The following is a 15,074-nucleotide window of genomic DNA, read 5'->3' as shown; positions in this document are numbered from 1 at the left end:
AGTCGTACTTTGCTGTAAAAAAAACACTAACAAACTTTTCCACTGGAGCTTACTTGTCTAATTCAATATTCCAGAGTTTAGGCTTCTACTGTTGTACACTGACTTGGCAATATTTCTATAAGAAATTTATAACAGCCATGGAAGTGCTCTTTGTCAATCCCTTCTGTCCATGACTCAGTATGCCAGGTCTAAAAAACCCATGAACTATAGATGCAATACCTACTGCCTTTATCAAATATTTATATATAGTTATCAAAAAAAAAGCAGTATTGGTGGCAGAGGAGAAAGGGTACAAATCCCTTATGTGCAGAATGATATATAATGTACATTTATGGTTCTTATGCAGCAAAGGTGATCATGCCTTCCCTGGATATTTAAACATAATTGCTTAGGAATATTTGTGGCTATTTAATGTATGCTATTAAAAGCATTTTGAGTATGCTTGGCAACATTTGAAAAGTCTTTTAAAGTATTTTCCCATTTTGTTAATCAGGAACATTCATATTATAGTTATTCTTCATATCACAGACAGAATATTTGTCTCAAGATAAATGCTAATATACATTTCTATAACTCTGTATTACTATTTTTGCACTAATTTCTCTGATGGTCCTTTTTGCCAGCTATTTGAGACTACTTCCACATGCATGGAACACTCTTTTCTTGGCTGCCCTCCATTTTACCTGTGCTTCTAAAGCCGAGAGCTAATCATACTGATTTTTCTTCTTCTTTTTCTTTTTTTTTCCTCTCTAAGAAATTTGTCCTATGGGGCTTAAAGAAGTGCCTGATAAAAAAGACAAAGTATGTGTGAAATCAAGTCTTTGAGGTTGTGTTGTCAATATCTTTCAATGACTAACTTGTCCTGGACAACCTTTTCTTGCTACTTTTGCTTATATCCTCTACACTTTCTGACTAGATGCTGTTCCTAAAATGATACACGTATTCCAAATCCAGCTACCTTTTGCTTTTATTCAGAAGTCTCTCACTATCTATTTCTGTCTTACCAGCCCATTTATTAAACCACTAGATTCCTATCTCCTCCTATTCTGTGTGCTTAACCCATTCTGTGTCCCACCCCCACAAACTTTCCTTCCTACTTTTATTAATCCCTTGGGTTTCTTTTAGTTTCAGCAAGCTGGTCCACTCAATGTCTAATGAGTATGCAAAACAGTCCTGTGCTGATCCTCGACAGACCACTGTTGTTCTGCACCGCTGCTGTCCCTCTTTATTCTCTGGCAGCAGTGGCAGTACTCTCTTAGAAGAGAAAATCACCAGAAATACAGATGATCCAGCCTGCTCCAACATTAAATAAAGGCCTGGCACCCTCAGTAAACATCTGAAAGAACTTCAGGGCTTTCCACTGAATCAACTTCAAGACTATATAATTTTCTGCCCGTAAGCCTATTCCTGACCATAAATAATACTTACGGTCAGACAGTTTCAATTTTTTTAAAATTTTTTAAATACTGCATACTAATTCATGCAGTTTTTATAATAAGTAATGATTACTTTTTATTTACCTTTATAGTCATCTTGATGAATTTTCAGCCATAACAAGACACATTTCAGGTAAATAAAATTTCTCCTGTTGTTTATCCCAAAATTTTGTTTTCAGAAAGTGTATCAGGGACCACTTAAAGTACCATTTTAAAGGAGGGATATTTTCCAAGTTGGACAGAGAATTACTAAAAACATAGTAAAAAAAAAAAAAGTGAAAATCTGCTTCAGTGTACTGATTCAAGCAAGACATGCGAATACAATGTTATATTTGACTTTTCAACCACTGACAGGGTAATCAAGTAGATGAAAGATCTCAGTGAATTATAGCAGTGACTGAGCTTTCTTCCAAAAAGTCAGAAAGATCAAACGATGTTTGGAGCCACTGAGATTGAGAGATTCCATTAGATGCTACCTCTGCCTCCACTCTTTCTAATAAGATGAAAGCTTTTTAGAAAATATGTGACAAATGACTACTCACAGCGGAAATAAATCACACACCACAGAGTACAGCATTATTAATAGTGCAATAATAGTAATAACTTACTGTGATAGCAAAGAAGTACTATTAGAAGGGACACAGTAGCTAATAGCATTTCCTCTAACAGGGGCTAAGGGACAAACCTTCCTTTGGTACCTTATAAATAAATGGAAGATTAAAGGAGCCACTGGGACCACTCGTACACACCTCAAAAATAGCCTGACTTTTCCAGAACGCTAGAGAGTAGGCACTGCCTGTAAAGAGCTTTCCATCTCCCATGTGTGCCAATACTTTAATAGTTCTTTAGTTAATTTAAATTAGAGTGAGAGGACAGTTAGATGCAATAAAGGACTTGAGGGGGGCATAATGTATGATAATGCTATGAGGACTGTGATAGTTTTCAATTATTAGGCTTGTTTTCTCCTTAGCAAAGTGCTTTGTGAAAAAAACAAACAAACAAACAAACCTGAAATGTAGCACATGGATTTGTATCCAAGCAGCATTTATCAGCACTATCTAAAAAATTAAAGGAATTACTCATGAATGGTCAATTGGATAGTTCTTTCAGGTGTTCTTATTTACTTAGATACATATTTTTGGAAGAAAATATTTAGAATATTTTATATGCTTTTTTAAAAGTATGTGTGTATGTGTGTGTATTTTTGTAAGCAGTAAAAGTTCACCAAAAGTAACTTGGATTTCATCAAGTCTAAAGATGTTGAGAAGTGGTGAAGAATATACATCACAGTTTCCTAGCATGTTTTAAAGGTTTGAATGAAAATATCCTAGGGTATTCACCAGTTCAAGAAAATTCTCTGGTTTACAAATGAATGTTGTCTCCATTAATTTGCTTTAAATATTATTGTCTTGGTTTTGTTTACCAATAGCTTTTTGCAGTAGAGCAGAATTTGTTTTTCTAATTAGTGACATAATGAATGAAATTAGTAATTTATTAATTAATAGATGGAAATCTCAATTATCTTCATGATTATTGATTTATTTTTGAAAACCAATATTGTGCAAAAGTGCAGCAATAAGAAAAAAAAAGTCAGTAGAATCCACAGTTACTCACATGTTCCAACACAGTCATGGGTGCAGTGAGATCACATATATAGGTATGTTTGGAAATGTGTATAAATAAAACACATACATATAAAGCTCTGTTTGTAATGACATTCAGCTTACTAATGAAAAGTCAGAATAAAGCTACTGAAATAAAAATCACCATAGAAATTTATACTTTAGAGTTTTGGCTTGCACACTCTTACTGTGTCCAGAATACAGAAGTATTTCTGGAACTGCAATCCATCTATGAACAATAAAGGCCAAAACTACCCTACTGACCTCTCTTGGAAGCCAAGAAATTACCAGGTACCAACATCCTTCAGCAAAGCTAAACAAATCTTAGTAAAGTTAAACACAAAGATGTCAATAGGTATTTTTTAGAATCATAGAATATGCTGAATTGGAAGAGACTCACCAGGATCATTGAATCCAACTGCAAAAGACACCTCAAGGGTCACACCATGAGCTTAAAAGCATTGTCCAAACACTTTTTGAACTCACACAGGATTCATGCTGTGACTGCTTCCCTGGTGAGACTTGCTCCAGTGTCCAGTCACTCCCTGGGTGAAAAACCTTTTCCTGATATCCAGCCTAAACCTTCCCTGACTCAGCTTCATGCCATTTCATCAGGTCCTGTCACTGATCACACGAATTAAGAGATCAGTACATACCCCTCCACTTCCTCTCATGATGGTGTTGAAGATTGCAACGAGGTCTCCCCTGTCTCCTCTTCTCCAGACTGAACAAACTAAGTGACCTCAGCTGCTCCTCATAAGTGAGTTTATTATTTTTGAGAACAATAAATTAATACTGTCAGAAAGAACAGGGGGAGTTAGAGAGATATTTGGCAAACCTCTCAAGACCAGCTTGCTAAAGCAGCTTTCTCAGCTCAAGAGCAGTAAAGGACAGTCAAGTTATACTCAGGTTGATTTGAGTATAATGAAGGCCCAAGCACAAGATAAAAATAAAACTTCCATTGCATTTTTTTGCATGTGACATAGAAGGGACAACTGTTCAGATACTAAAATGACTTTTAGGATAAACTTATGTGCCAGGCGAAGCAAAGGAATCAGAGTTCCTGCCAACAAACGAAGCCCACAAAAGTATATAACTGTGCCCCTTTATGCTCCTGCAGTGCTCTGTGTGTGTATGTGCAAGCAGGGGTTTGCACAGTTTCCTACATATTCATGAACAAGCCTCTTTTTTTTGGTGCAAATTCCAGCCTTTACATTTTGATTACTTCCTTCTATGTTTGTACAGTACACAGTCGCAGCATAGAGGATATTTCAAACCTCCTCCTCAGCTGATGATCCTACATTCATAAGCTTTGGAGAAAAGGATTTATTTGTGCTTACCATTATTGCTGGCTAAATGTGCAAAATGTGGCCTTCTGGATTGCCCTTTGTGAAGTGTTTAACACTCTTGTACTGTCTGTATCGATAATTAGGTGCCAAGTTTCAGCCTTTTTAATTAGCTCATGCAAATAGGCTTGCTGAGAGAGAGATGCAACAGTATTTTAAATGCTAAAACAGACACTCTTATTGTAAATGGTATCTATACACTAAATGAAGAACATTGCAAAATCTATTAGCATTTTTTATTACAGAGATTGTGAGTTCAGATGTTGATTTTTTTTTAATGGGTCACCTAAAACCAAATTGTTTTAGTTTTCAAATCTGGGACATTTCAGTCCTCCTGTATTTTAGGGTAGGAGGTTAAATGTTATTCTGACCCTTGGAGAGAAACCAACCTACTACTGGGGCATCTCAAGTTATCCAGAACTGTCATATGAGATTGATTATTGCTGTTGCTTACTATGGAATTCAAGGTTAAAATGTACCATTGAAACAACAAGTGAGTCCTAATGTGATTAAGAATGTATTAATTATTTCATCTGCTTCTTCTCCACTCATATATAACACAGCAAAAGCCTTGTTAGCCATTTTCGACTTCAGGAATATTAATCCAACAATGCATGGCTGGAGAAGAGCATATGCATGAAAAAGAGAAAATCAGAATTTGAAAAGTAAGTAAGAAATTTTTTGGTCTCACATATGGATGTAAAGCCATCTGAAAGCTAAATGGTGGCTGGTCTCAAAATATTTCAAAAGAAGCCCTACTTTGTCTATGACGTGACTGCGTTATGAAAGCAGAAGACAAATTAGGCACTTCAACTGAAAGGCAGAGTTCAGGATCATCAGAAAGAACATAAAATGCTATCTGCTAATATATTAGGCAAACACAACACAATTCTCAGTGATTTAATTAAAAAAACTTTGTAACATTTCAATTAAACCAATAATTTTGGGTAACTAGTAATAAGTTGACAGCTCATACTGGTCCCTCTGAGATTTGCAAATAGGAGCCACTTCCACAGACACCATAGAGATGATGACTTTCCTTTTGAGCTCTAAATCTTTTATGTAATCTGTACAAATTTTGGGTGACTCTTTTTCTAACTGTATGTGTTTCATTCAGTACAAATTCCTAAGAAAATTTACTGCTTATGCAATGGTGAATTAAAGAATTGTGATGTGTTCATTCCTATCTATTTAGTATTAATAAATTTGTTGATTATTATGCTATACAACTTCATCTATGAAGTTTGGTGCTCTGTCCTAGGAGTTGCTGACATCTCAATCTATTTCTGATAAAGTTAGTACAGGTAAAATTTTTTTCATTATTTTTCCTCTTAAAAATTAGCTTTCACAGTGAAGTGGAATGGTTCAGGCATTCTCTGTCAGTTGGAGAAAATCTTTTGCAGGTTTGTATGCCATGGCTGAATTTTCAAAACGGGGGAAAAAAATAAGCATAACACTTTGGAAGGTGCAAGAGAAATTTAGAATAAATAAGCCTATAGGCAACCCCTTCTATATTCTTCCCACAGTTAGTTATACTGTGGAGAATTTAACTGTTATGTGAGATTTGGTGGAACTCACTCTGACATATCAGCACTCTGAGAAAGGCCTTGGCAGAGAGAAAATGCAATGAACACTTAATAAGTTACTTAAAATGAGCTATATTAGTTTCCACTAGTAAAAGAGTTCTTAGATTAGGTACCATGATCAAAAACAGAGTAAGAGTTCTGTAGATGAGGTAAATACAGAAATCCTTTTTAGGCAGGGTTTAAGTGAATCAAATGACTAATACAGAACTTATTCCAGGTCAAGAATTTGGTAGGAGACAAACTGAGAGTTGAACTGGAAAAAAGTAGGACTGGAACTACAATTACAACATATTACGGTATAATCTTGGCACTGCTAAATGGCAGGAACTAATGAAACCTTTTCAGTGCTAAGAAATGCCACTTCCCCTAAAATTAGAAGTATGTCATTACTGGGAAAAAAAAAATCCAGGAGAGGATACGTAAAAGAGATTAATGTTTCTTTTTCAAGGAAGTTTTTTATTTTCAGATTTTAGGGATACATGCCGCTTACAGAAAGAATATAAGAAAGAAGATGGAGTGAGAAAACATAAAGTAAAATCATAGAAAATTTACATAACAGATAATTAGGCATTTTAAAGGGTCATGAAAGCGTAATAGAAGAGAAAGATCCTAAGGAACTTAATTATTAAGTGTGGAATACTGAAAGCTCTGAGCTAACATTGATGTGAAATGTTAAATATATTGCAGCTGCACAAGTGCTCAGCACATACTGCTGCTCAGCCCAAAGTGACTTACAAATTCTATTACAAGCTTATGATTCACAATCATATTTAAATTATTTATAATATATGATTTATAATTCTATGAAACCCCCATGATACATAAACTTAATCCACTATTTAGATAACCCACCAGCAAACAGGAATTGCGGGTTTCTATTCAAGGGAGGTATAGACCTGAGTGGGTATCTACAACGGCATATGTTGTCCCATGACAGCTGTCTCATGAGGTACATACGTAAGGGCCTCTTCCCACAGAAGGGAAAAAGAGAATGTTTTCTGAAACTGAACTTTAAGGGTTAATTGACTAATACATTTCACATTAACACCAAAAATCACCACAGAGGACTGATAGACAAGTGAAAGATTTCAGTCAGATGTAGTGCCTGAAGCAAACACTGAACTTTCTGCTTCAGATAACCCCAGCATCTGTGTATCTACCACTGAGAAAATGAGTATATCAGTCTTGAGGAAAAAAAAATCTGAGAAATTCTTATGTCACCACTCTGTAATGCTTCAGATCTTAGAAGTCATAGAGAATACCAGATTTCATTAAATTTTCTCTGATAAAATAAAAAGCCCAAATCAAAGGCAAAGAAATAAGGAATAGTTTAGTGTAGTTTGATGGGTCTCACTCAATACACAGCTTGTAAATACTTGAAATTGTTTAAATTTCAACATCTCTACAAAACAAAGTAACATATATTTCCAAAAAGGAAGTGTGTCATGGATTTGTGGCTCCTTCTCTCAAAAATCTAAGAAAAGCCTTCTGCCTTGAACTCTCAACTCAGCTGGAAACTCACAGTATTTGACAAAGTTTGGCTGCAGCTTCCGGAGTCCATCCCTCATTGTATTTTCTCACCATGTTTAACTTGACTTCAATTTTTTTTTATTATTATTCTGGTCAGCACTTAGTAGCTTGACCAGACAGCTTCCATACAAAAATATACTGCTTATGCAAAAGGTAGAATTACAGTAAAGAAACAACACTTTAAAAGGAAGAAAGAGTGCATATGTGCTTAATTTTCTCGGTGCCTCAATTCTGAATTCTTAGGAATCTCCTCCTATGCTCCTAAAAAGGTGCCTCGGACAGCTTGTTTTGCTAAAAGGGGAGCTTGGACAAGTGCCTTTTGCAGTTTCCAGAGAGTGGATTTTAAGCATTGTTTATGGCCTTTATTATGGATTGTTTGGTTTACAGCATCGATAAAACGAATCCCATAACGTGGGTAGGAGCCTGAAAAGGATGTCTTCATACCTGATCTGGACTATGAGATATTTCAGCTGTATTGGTTTTACAACTTTTCTGGCATGTTTCTTAGATTGTATGCAATTAATGCAATACCATGCAAATTAACAGCACTGTCATCTGGACAGTTAGGTGGTTAGTTCCATAACGACACATTTCCCATTTCAGGGGCTTAAAATCAGGGACAGTCAAGGACTAATGCATTTGTACATGAAGCAGCGATTCCAAATGTTTCAAGAGAAATAAGTACACCCATGCAGATAAATGGCACAGTGTCTCCAACATATCTAATATCCAAAATAATGAGATAAGGTGTCTGAACACATTATGTACATCCATAAATTAAGGAAATCCTGTGACTCATTGATGATTAAACATCAAAACCCCTGTTGTGCTGTTAATCCCAGCTAGCAACTACGCATCATGCAGCCACTTGCTCTCCTCCACTGGGATGAGGGAGAGAATTGGAAGGGTAAAAGTGAGGAAAGACAGTGTTATAGGTAAAGCAAAAGCCCATGTTCCCCATGTGCATGAGAAAAATGTCACAAAGAATTCATTCCCCACTTCCCATGGGCAGGCAGTTCATCCATTCCCAGGAAAGCCACAATCCATCACACATAACAGTGACTTGGGAAGACAAATGCCATCACTCCAAATGGCCCTTCCACTTCCTTTTTCTCTCCCCTGCTTTATATGCCCAGCATGACACCCATATGATATAGGATTGTCTGTTGGGCAGTTGGGGTTAGCTGTCCCAGTCATGACCCTTCCCAACTCCTTGTGTACCCCCAACATGTTTGCTGGTGGGGTGGGATGAAAAGAAGAAAATCCCTCAGCCAAAACTAAAACGTCTCTGTCATCAAACCTGTGTTCAGCAAAAATCCAAAACAGAGGCCCATACTAGCTACTGTGATGGAAATTAACTCCTCCACAGCCAAAATCAATACAACTCCCTGCCCAATCCAAGACTGGTTAGGGGGGAAGTCTGGCTCTTTAAAGAGTAAATACTAGGCTCTTACCTCAGGTGCTCTGAATTACCATGGGATCCATTCAATGTGTTAGATGCACAGTATTAATCCACACAAAGCTATTGTAGTGCTTAATGGAGTTGTGAATGACTATTTTCTGATCAATGGATAGATTGCATGGGATTTGCACTAATCAGGTACTTCACATAATGAGAATGTCTCCATACAGCATTGAACAAAGCCACACCAAACAGTTCTTCCCACAAGTCTCAGTAGGGTTTGGATAGAAAAAAAATAGGAAATCACTAAGAAAGAAATACTTTCTTTTCATTTGTGAACTAAGTAAGGAAAAATAAAGACTTGTCCAGCTTCATAGATACTGCAAAGATACATACTTACAAACTCCAACTCAGTGTAACACTTAACAGAAAAATCTGTCAGATTAAAAGAATCTGAGTTCATTCCTCCCATATTTTAAACATTCTTCAAATTGTGTAGCCACTACATTTCATTAGACAAATGAGCAGTTCAGTTTTATCATCCGAGTTCATATCCCATTTAAATGTAAAGCAATATATTTATTAAAAGATAAATTTGTCAAAAAGCTTATTATTGATCAATTTATATAAAGTAGTATCTCTTTGTGAATATGCCCATTTAGTTTAATGGCAGGGATTTATTTTCTCAAACAAAGTAATACAAAAACTCAGGTTGCATAATAAAGATAGAAAACCAAGCTTGTAACGTTAATGCAAACCTCATACTCATATACTGGATATCTGCTAAAACTCACTAAAACACAAGAACCTATTTAAAAATATTTCCTTTAAAGCAATTGCCTACATTTAATATTTAAGCCTTAGGGGAAAATTAAAGCAACAACACTTTTACTGCATAACATTCTCATAAAACATGGATGAGTGCTTCACTTCTGATAAAACAACATGCATCAGGCATTTATTGTATTAAGGTACTAGCAGATCAAGGGACAAAGAAAATCATGTTCAGAAAGATTAGAAAAATGATTTGTTGTTTAAAAAATAAAAATCAAACCCCAAGCAAAGCAAAAACAGATTTTAAAATGATTATTACCATTGCCCTATATAGCCTTCGGATGTTTTTGAAGATACCAGTGGTACTCCTTCCCTATTTTTTACCTCTAGGCCTTTCCAAATCAGATAGATAAAGTACTCTGAAGCAAGCAAAAAGGGAGGAATAAGATCAAAGACAATCAAGCATGACAGATAAAGGCAGAGCTAGCTAATAATAATAAAACACAGGAAAACAATCCAGTTTTCATCAGGTCACATGCTCCATGGACTGTTGGGGCAGATGCTGTTTAGATACTAGAATGGAAGTAAAATACTGTAGGAGGCTTGAAATGAAATTAAAATACTGTAGGAGGCTTGGAATGTTAATTCTTGCTAAAACTGTACATTTGAATAAGCCCCTCAGCTTAATCATTGAAATCAAGTTGAAACACAGGTCAGCTTTGCTAAGTTTTACTAAAAAGTTATTAAATAAAAAGAAGTTATATGACTTCATGATTTTTAATTGTGAAGTCATTACAGAAAAGTAACAGAGCACCAAAGTGGTCAAGTGACATCAGTCTGGATAAACAAATTACTTGTTAATTCCCACCTATAAGAAACTGCAGAGGAATGTTGGACATTACCTCCTTAGGCAGCAGGAGCCATTTGATTCATGTTTTTGTTTCTGACCACAAATTATAATTTTGTGAATATCTGTTAATGGTATTGAATAAGTATATATCAAAATGCATATAAAGATTTTTAACAAGACAGTGTGGTTAACCCAAGGGCATAGAAACAACTGTAATTTCACAGATTGCTTCAGAAAATTTGGCTCTTCAAAAGGAGTTTGACAAACCATAAAAAACCCAAACCAAACCATAAAGAACAATAGTCTAGAACCATAAAAAATAGGATCAAACACCACCAAAGGGAGAGTTACTTTTGTGCAGAAATGCAGAAAAACCAGTGAACCTAATGGCAAGATATGAAGTGCCTTAAAAAGATATGAAAGAGAGGCAAAACGAAGCTCCACGGACATTTAAAACTGATCTGAGGATGGAAATGGCAAGCTGCAGGCAGAAAAAAGAGCTAGTCCTTTTATGGGTTCACAATGTTCTTGTACTCCTGCTTGCAATTATACTCTAGGGTAGCAATCAGTCATCAGGAACATCCAAAAAGAGTAATATCCACTGTAATAGAAGTTATTCCATTCATACCATGTGATGAACCTTTTTGCATGATCCAGAATTAATTTCTTCTACATCAAAAATCCTCAAATTATACCATGCTAGTATTTAAGCACAGTGAGACTTGTAAACCTTAAGAATGACATTTCAATACAGTTAAATAAAAGTCGAGGAAATTTAAGCTCATTCTAAATGTAAGACATAGTAACACTTCTTTCAAATACTGGGCTGAATATATTGAAAAGTAATGTTCAGCAAACAGAAGTCTATGAGAGGCCATGTATTCTGTCTTGCTTTATAATGAGAGGCTAATCTAACTTATTAGATTGCTTTGCAAAAACCTGCTTATTAATTCTTCTTTTAGCATCTCCTTAGCTCTTACCTTCCAGACTCAAAGGTAAACCACGTTGAGTCACGTCCATATCTCCTCAAAGAGCTCAGAGGCCACATGACCAGCTTGACCTTGGCATTGTGGATGTCCCAGAGATAGATATTTTCATGTGTGATCTGCATTGTACATTCCCCATAGATATCTAAATTTGGTGTAGGCATAAGATATACATTGAATCGTTCTGGAAAAAAAACACAAAGTAAGACATCACAAAGTAAAATGAAATAAAATCTTTAGTTTTTATGGTTCAGAAATCAAGGCCAACTCCTAGCTTTTAACAGAGATGAGGATCCATTTACATGGAAAAAGTCTTGCTAGTGCATATGAGAGGAGTAAGAGGAGAATCATCTTCATTTCAGTTTCATTATAAATGATGCAGCAGACTGAAACATCTTCCACAGATGATCTACATAGTCCTCTTGGACCAATGTTCCCAGCAGCTGAACTGGAGTCCTTTTTAATCCTCACATTAAAGTTCATGAATATTTACAAATGAAAATTCACAATAACATGAACTCTGACAGAGATTCCTTTCTCAAAGAACAGAACTATAGGTAACTTGGCAAAATATGTATGTGCAACCATTGCCTCTTAGAAAAACTGTCCTTGAAACTGCAAACCCAGGTTTACTTATTAACACCTGCCTTTCAGTTCCTGTTTATTTGCCAAAGTCATTATTATTTGTCAAATTAACAACAATTTAAATAATCTGTTGCTTTCTTGAAACATCTGACTCAACATGATATATTATTATGGTCATGACATCAATCACTACCAGCTGCACTTTCCTTGCAAAATACACTCACTGTAGTAGGAGGTCAAGGGCATTAGTAATTTTCTGAAGTCCCTGAGTAGCATGTGATTTAATAAGCAATGAAAAAAAACCCCAACACCTTAAAAAAGGAAAAAAAGGAAAAAATAAAGGGCATAAACCCACCATTAACTCATATGAAAGGAAGTAAACCACATCATTAGTGAGAGAATTTTAAATAAAAATGTAATTTTCTTTGAAGAATAACTAATATTTCTATAAGTTGCTTTTCTATAAGCAACTTTCTATAAGTTGCTTTCACAAACAATGTAGAACTCAATTAAATTTCTAGTAATATATTTGGAAGTGCTAGCCTATATTTTAACTCTAAATGAACTGCAGTAGTGGGGCTTAATAGCATAATACGTGAGAATGCAGCTGACTCACAATTTTTCTCTCACAGTTTTCTTTCTTCTTTGAAATGGGTAGAAATGCAAAATGTCAGTGCTACTGCCTAAAGGTTGTTGACAAAAAAAGTAAGAACTATTTAAAGTATGACCATGAGCAATGCCTATTCAATAAAAAATAAAGAGAAAATGCTCTTTAAAGGATCAACTTATAGGAAAATTGTCTCCAATTACTTGTTAAAGAAGTTAGATTGGTGTGGAACACTTTTAATCTGCCATTTGAACTGAATTTTCTCAAAGTGTCTTCAAAACTAGGAAGGAATTGAAAATAGTGAGAGAAAATTATTGCAGTAGTCAACATAGATACAGTTTCCCCTTGTGTTTGATATTCAATATCACAGACATTATGTCTCCATTTTTAAACATGTGATATATATACTTGTCTGACAAAACAACTAAAATATTGCAAGTAAGTGAGTTAATATAAAATATATTAGAAGTCTGTGTGATTCTGTGTATGTGTGAATAAAGTAGCAAGTTTGGCTGAGGAATCAGTGAAAGAAGGGAACTGCTGGATGAGCAGTAAAAATTGCTGCCTTGCACAGCTATAAGTAAACTTGTCATCCCCAATGTTGTTCCGTTTCATTCAATTTAATTTGGTCCTATTAATGGCTTCCCAATTGATTCATTCAGTCACAACCTCTTCTCCCAGGCACTAGTTCCCATCAGTCACATTAATGGGTGCTAGCCCTAAAAGTTTCATTTTATGACTAAGGTCCCAAATGTGAAAGTCCAAACACTGTGCAAAAGTCTTCTGACATGCAGAACAAATAGATTAGCAGAGGCTGCTGAGATCACAGGTAAAGAATTTCCCCTAATCCTCAGAAGAGTTCATGGGGCAGAGGTCTAATATAATGCCTACTAAAGTAAATGGAAAGACTCACACATGGGAATATGGGTCAATGACTGCTTTGGGAAGGAAATAGCAATGAACAAGATAGCTTATACTTTGTACTTTGGAATTAAATAAATAAATGAATTTTAAAAATCAAATAAATAAATATGTATATTGCCCTTTCAGTATCCATATTATCGCTACTTTCCTCCTCTATTTGAAAGAAAGATGCAGGTGACTGACATGTCAGCTGTTTCTCTCTTACATTACATGAAATAACACAATGTATGTAAGGGGGAATGGGGCTACTACTATATGAGAATGAAAATCTTTCCCTTTCCCTGTCTTCACTGACAGAATGCCTCAAACAGCAGATAAAATGAAAAGCTACTATTATTTTCTGAAGTAAACATTAAACTGTTGTGTTGAAGGTACAGAATATTTTTAAATTGGTTTAGATGTTACCAGGATACTCATGAAATGCTCAACTTCTCTGAAGTGTTTCAGGATCCTATTGCATGAAGGGTATTCAGGACATATGGTATCCTCAAACTGTCAGGAGACGTTTGCTGACTTTGCATCGGAGGTCAGCGTCTAAGATGAGATGTCATGGATTAAAGGAAGTATGTCAGATTAAAGGAAGTATGTCTGATTAAAGTGAACATCAGCTGCAGGGCAAAATGTAGCACCCTTGGAACTTAATCAAATTGGCAAGAAAAAACAAGGGTACAAACATATGTGCTGGAGAAGATTGAGGATAGGTATATTTGCTTTTGGAACAAAAACTGTACTTTTGAGTACTGGGTAATTGAAGACATGGAAAGGTGTAGATACTATTAAAGGATTTTATTAATTAACATGCAGGGTCCAATTGTTCCATTTCAGAAAAATATTTGAACGTGTATCTAGCTAATGGTTATTCAATTTTTAGTGGCATGTTTTGCCCTTAAACTTAACAAGGCAAGAACAAACATTTGTGGGCCAGACTTGGGAATCTCAGCTGAATTCTGACACCAGATCTTCTGAATGACATTCCATAGGTCATTTAGCTTTTCTGTGCTTCAGACAGCATCTGCATATGAGTGGGACAAGATAATAAGAGTTCACTGGGTAGCAGGGCTAAGCAAATAGAAGTTAATGAGGGATCCAGAAAGCAGGGAGATGGAAGAAACCAAGCAAGCAGATGCGATGATGTTGGGTAAGATAAGACTGAGACTGAGACTGAGCAGGTGCAATTCCTCAGCATTCAGCACCCCTATCCTCCTTACTCCTATAAAACTGATGAGAGCAAAGTTCAGGGAATGGGGAAGCCAGGATGAGAAAAAAATGCTGGTATTTTGCAACACTTATTATTCCACTCAACGTAACTGCTTTTCCTCATCTCCTTGAATAAGCGGAGCAATGATTTATCATACACTTTGTGCATGTAAAGGTGTTTAGCATTTGGGCTTTGGCAAGAATACAATATTTAATAACATTTTCCAGG

At 35.7% G+C, this 15,074-nt stretch overlaps 1 protein-coding gene across 1 annotated transcript in view; it reads right to left on the bottom strand.

The window, feature by feature from the left end:
- Positions 1-15,074, bottom strand: part of DOK6 (docking protein 6) — a 244,065-nt gene that overhangs the window by 77,585 nt on the left and 151,406 nt on the right. Inside the window, exon 5 of the mRNA XM_071553138.1 lies at positions 11,527-11,716. Coding sequence (XP_071409239.1) covers positions 11,527-11,716 — 190 coding nt within the window. The remainder of the gene's footprint in view (positions 1-11,526; positions 11,717-15,074) is intronic.

Source organism: Pithys albifrons, chromosome 4 (assembly GCF_047495875.1).
Source record: "Pithys albifrons albifrons isolate INPA30051 chromosome 4, PitAlb_v1, whole genome shotgun sequence".
Taxonomy (NCBI): domain Eukaryota; kingdom Metazoa; phylum Chordata; class Aves; order Passeriformes; family Thamnophilidae; genus Pithys; species Pithys albifrons.
Note: the sequence above shows the minus strand (reverse complement) of the source record. Positions and strands in the feature narration are given on the sequence as shown.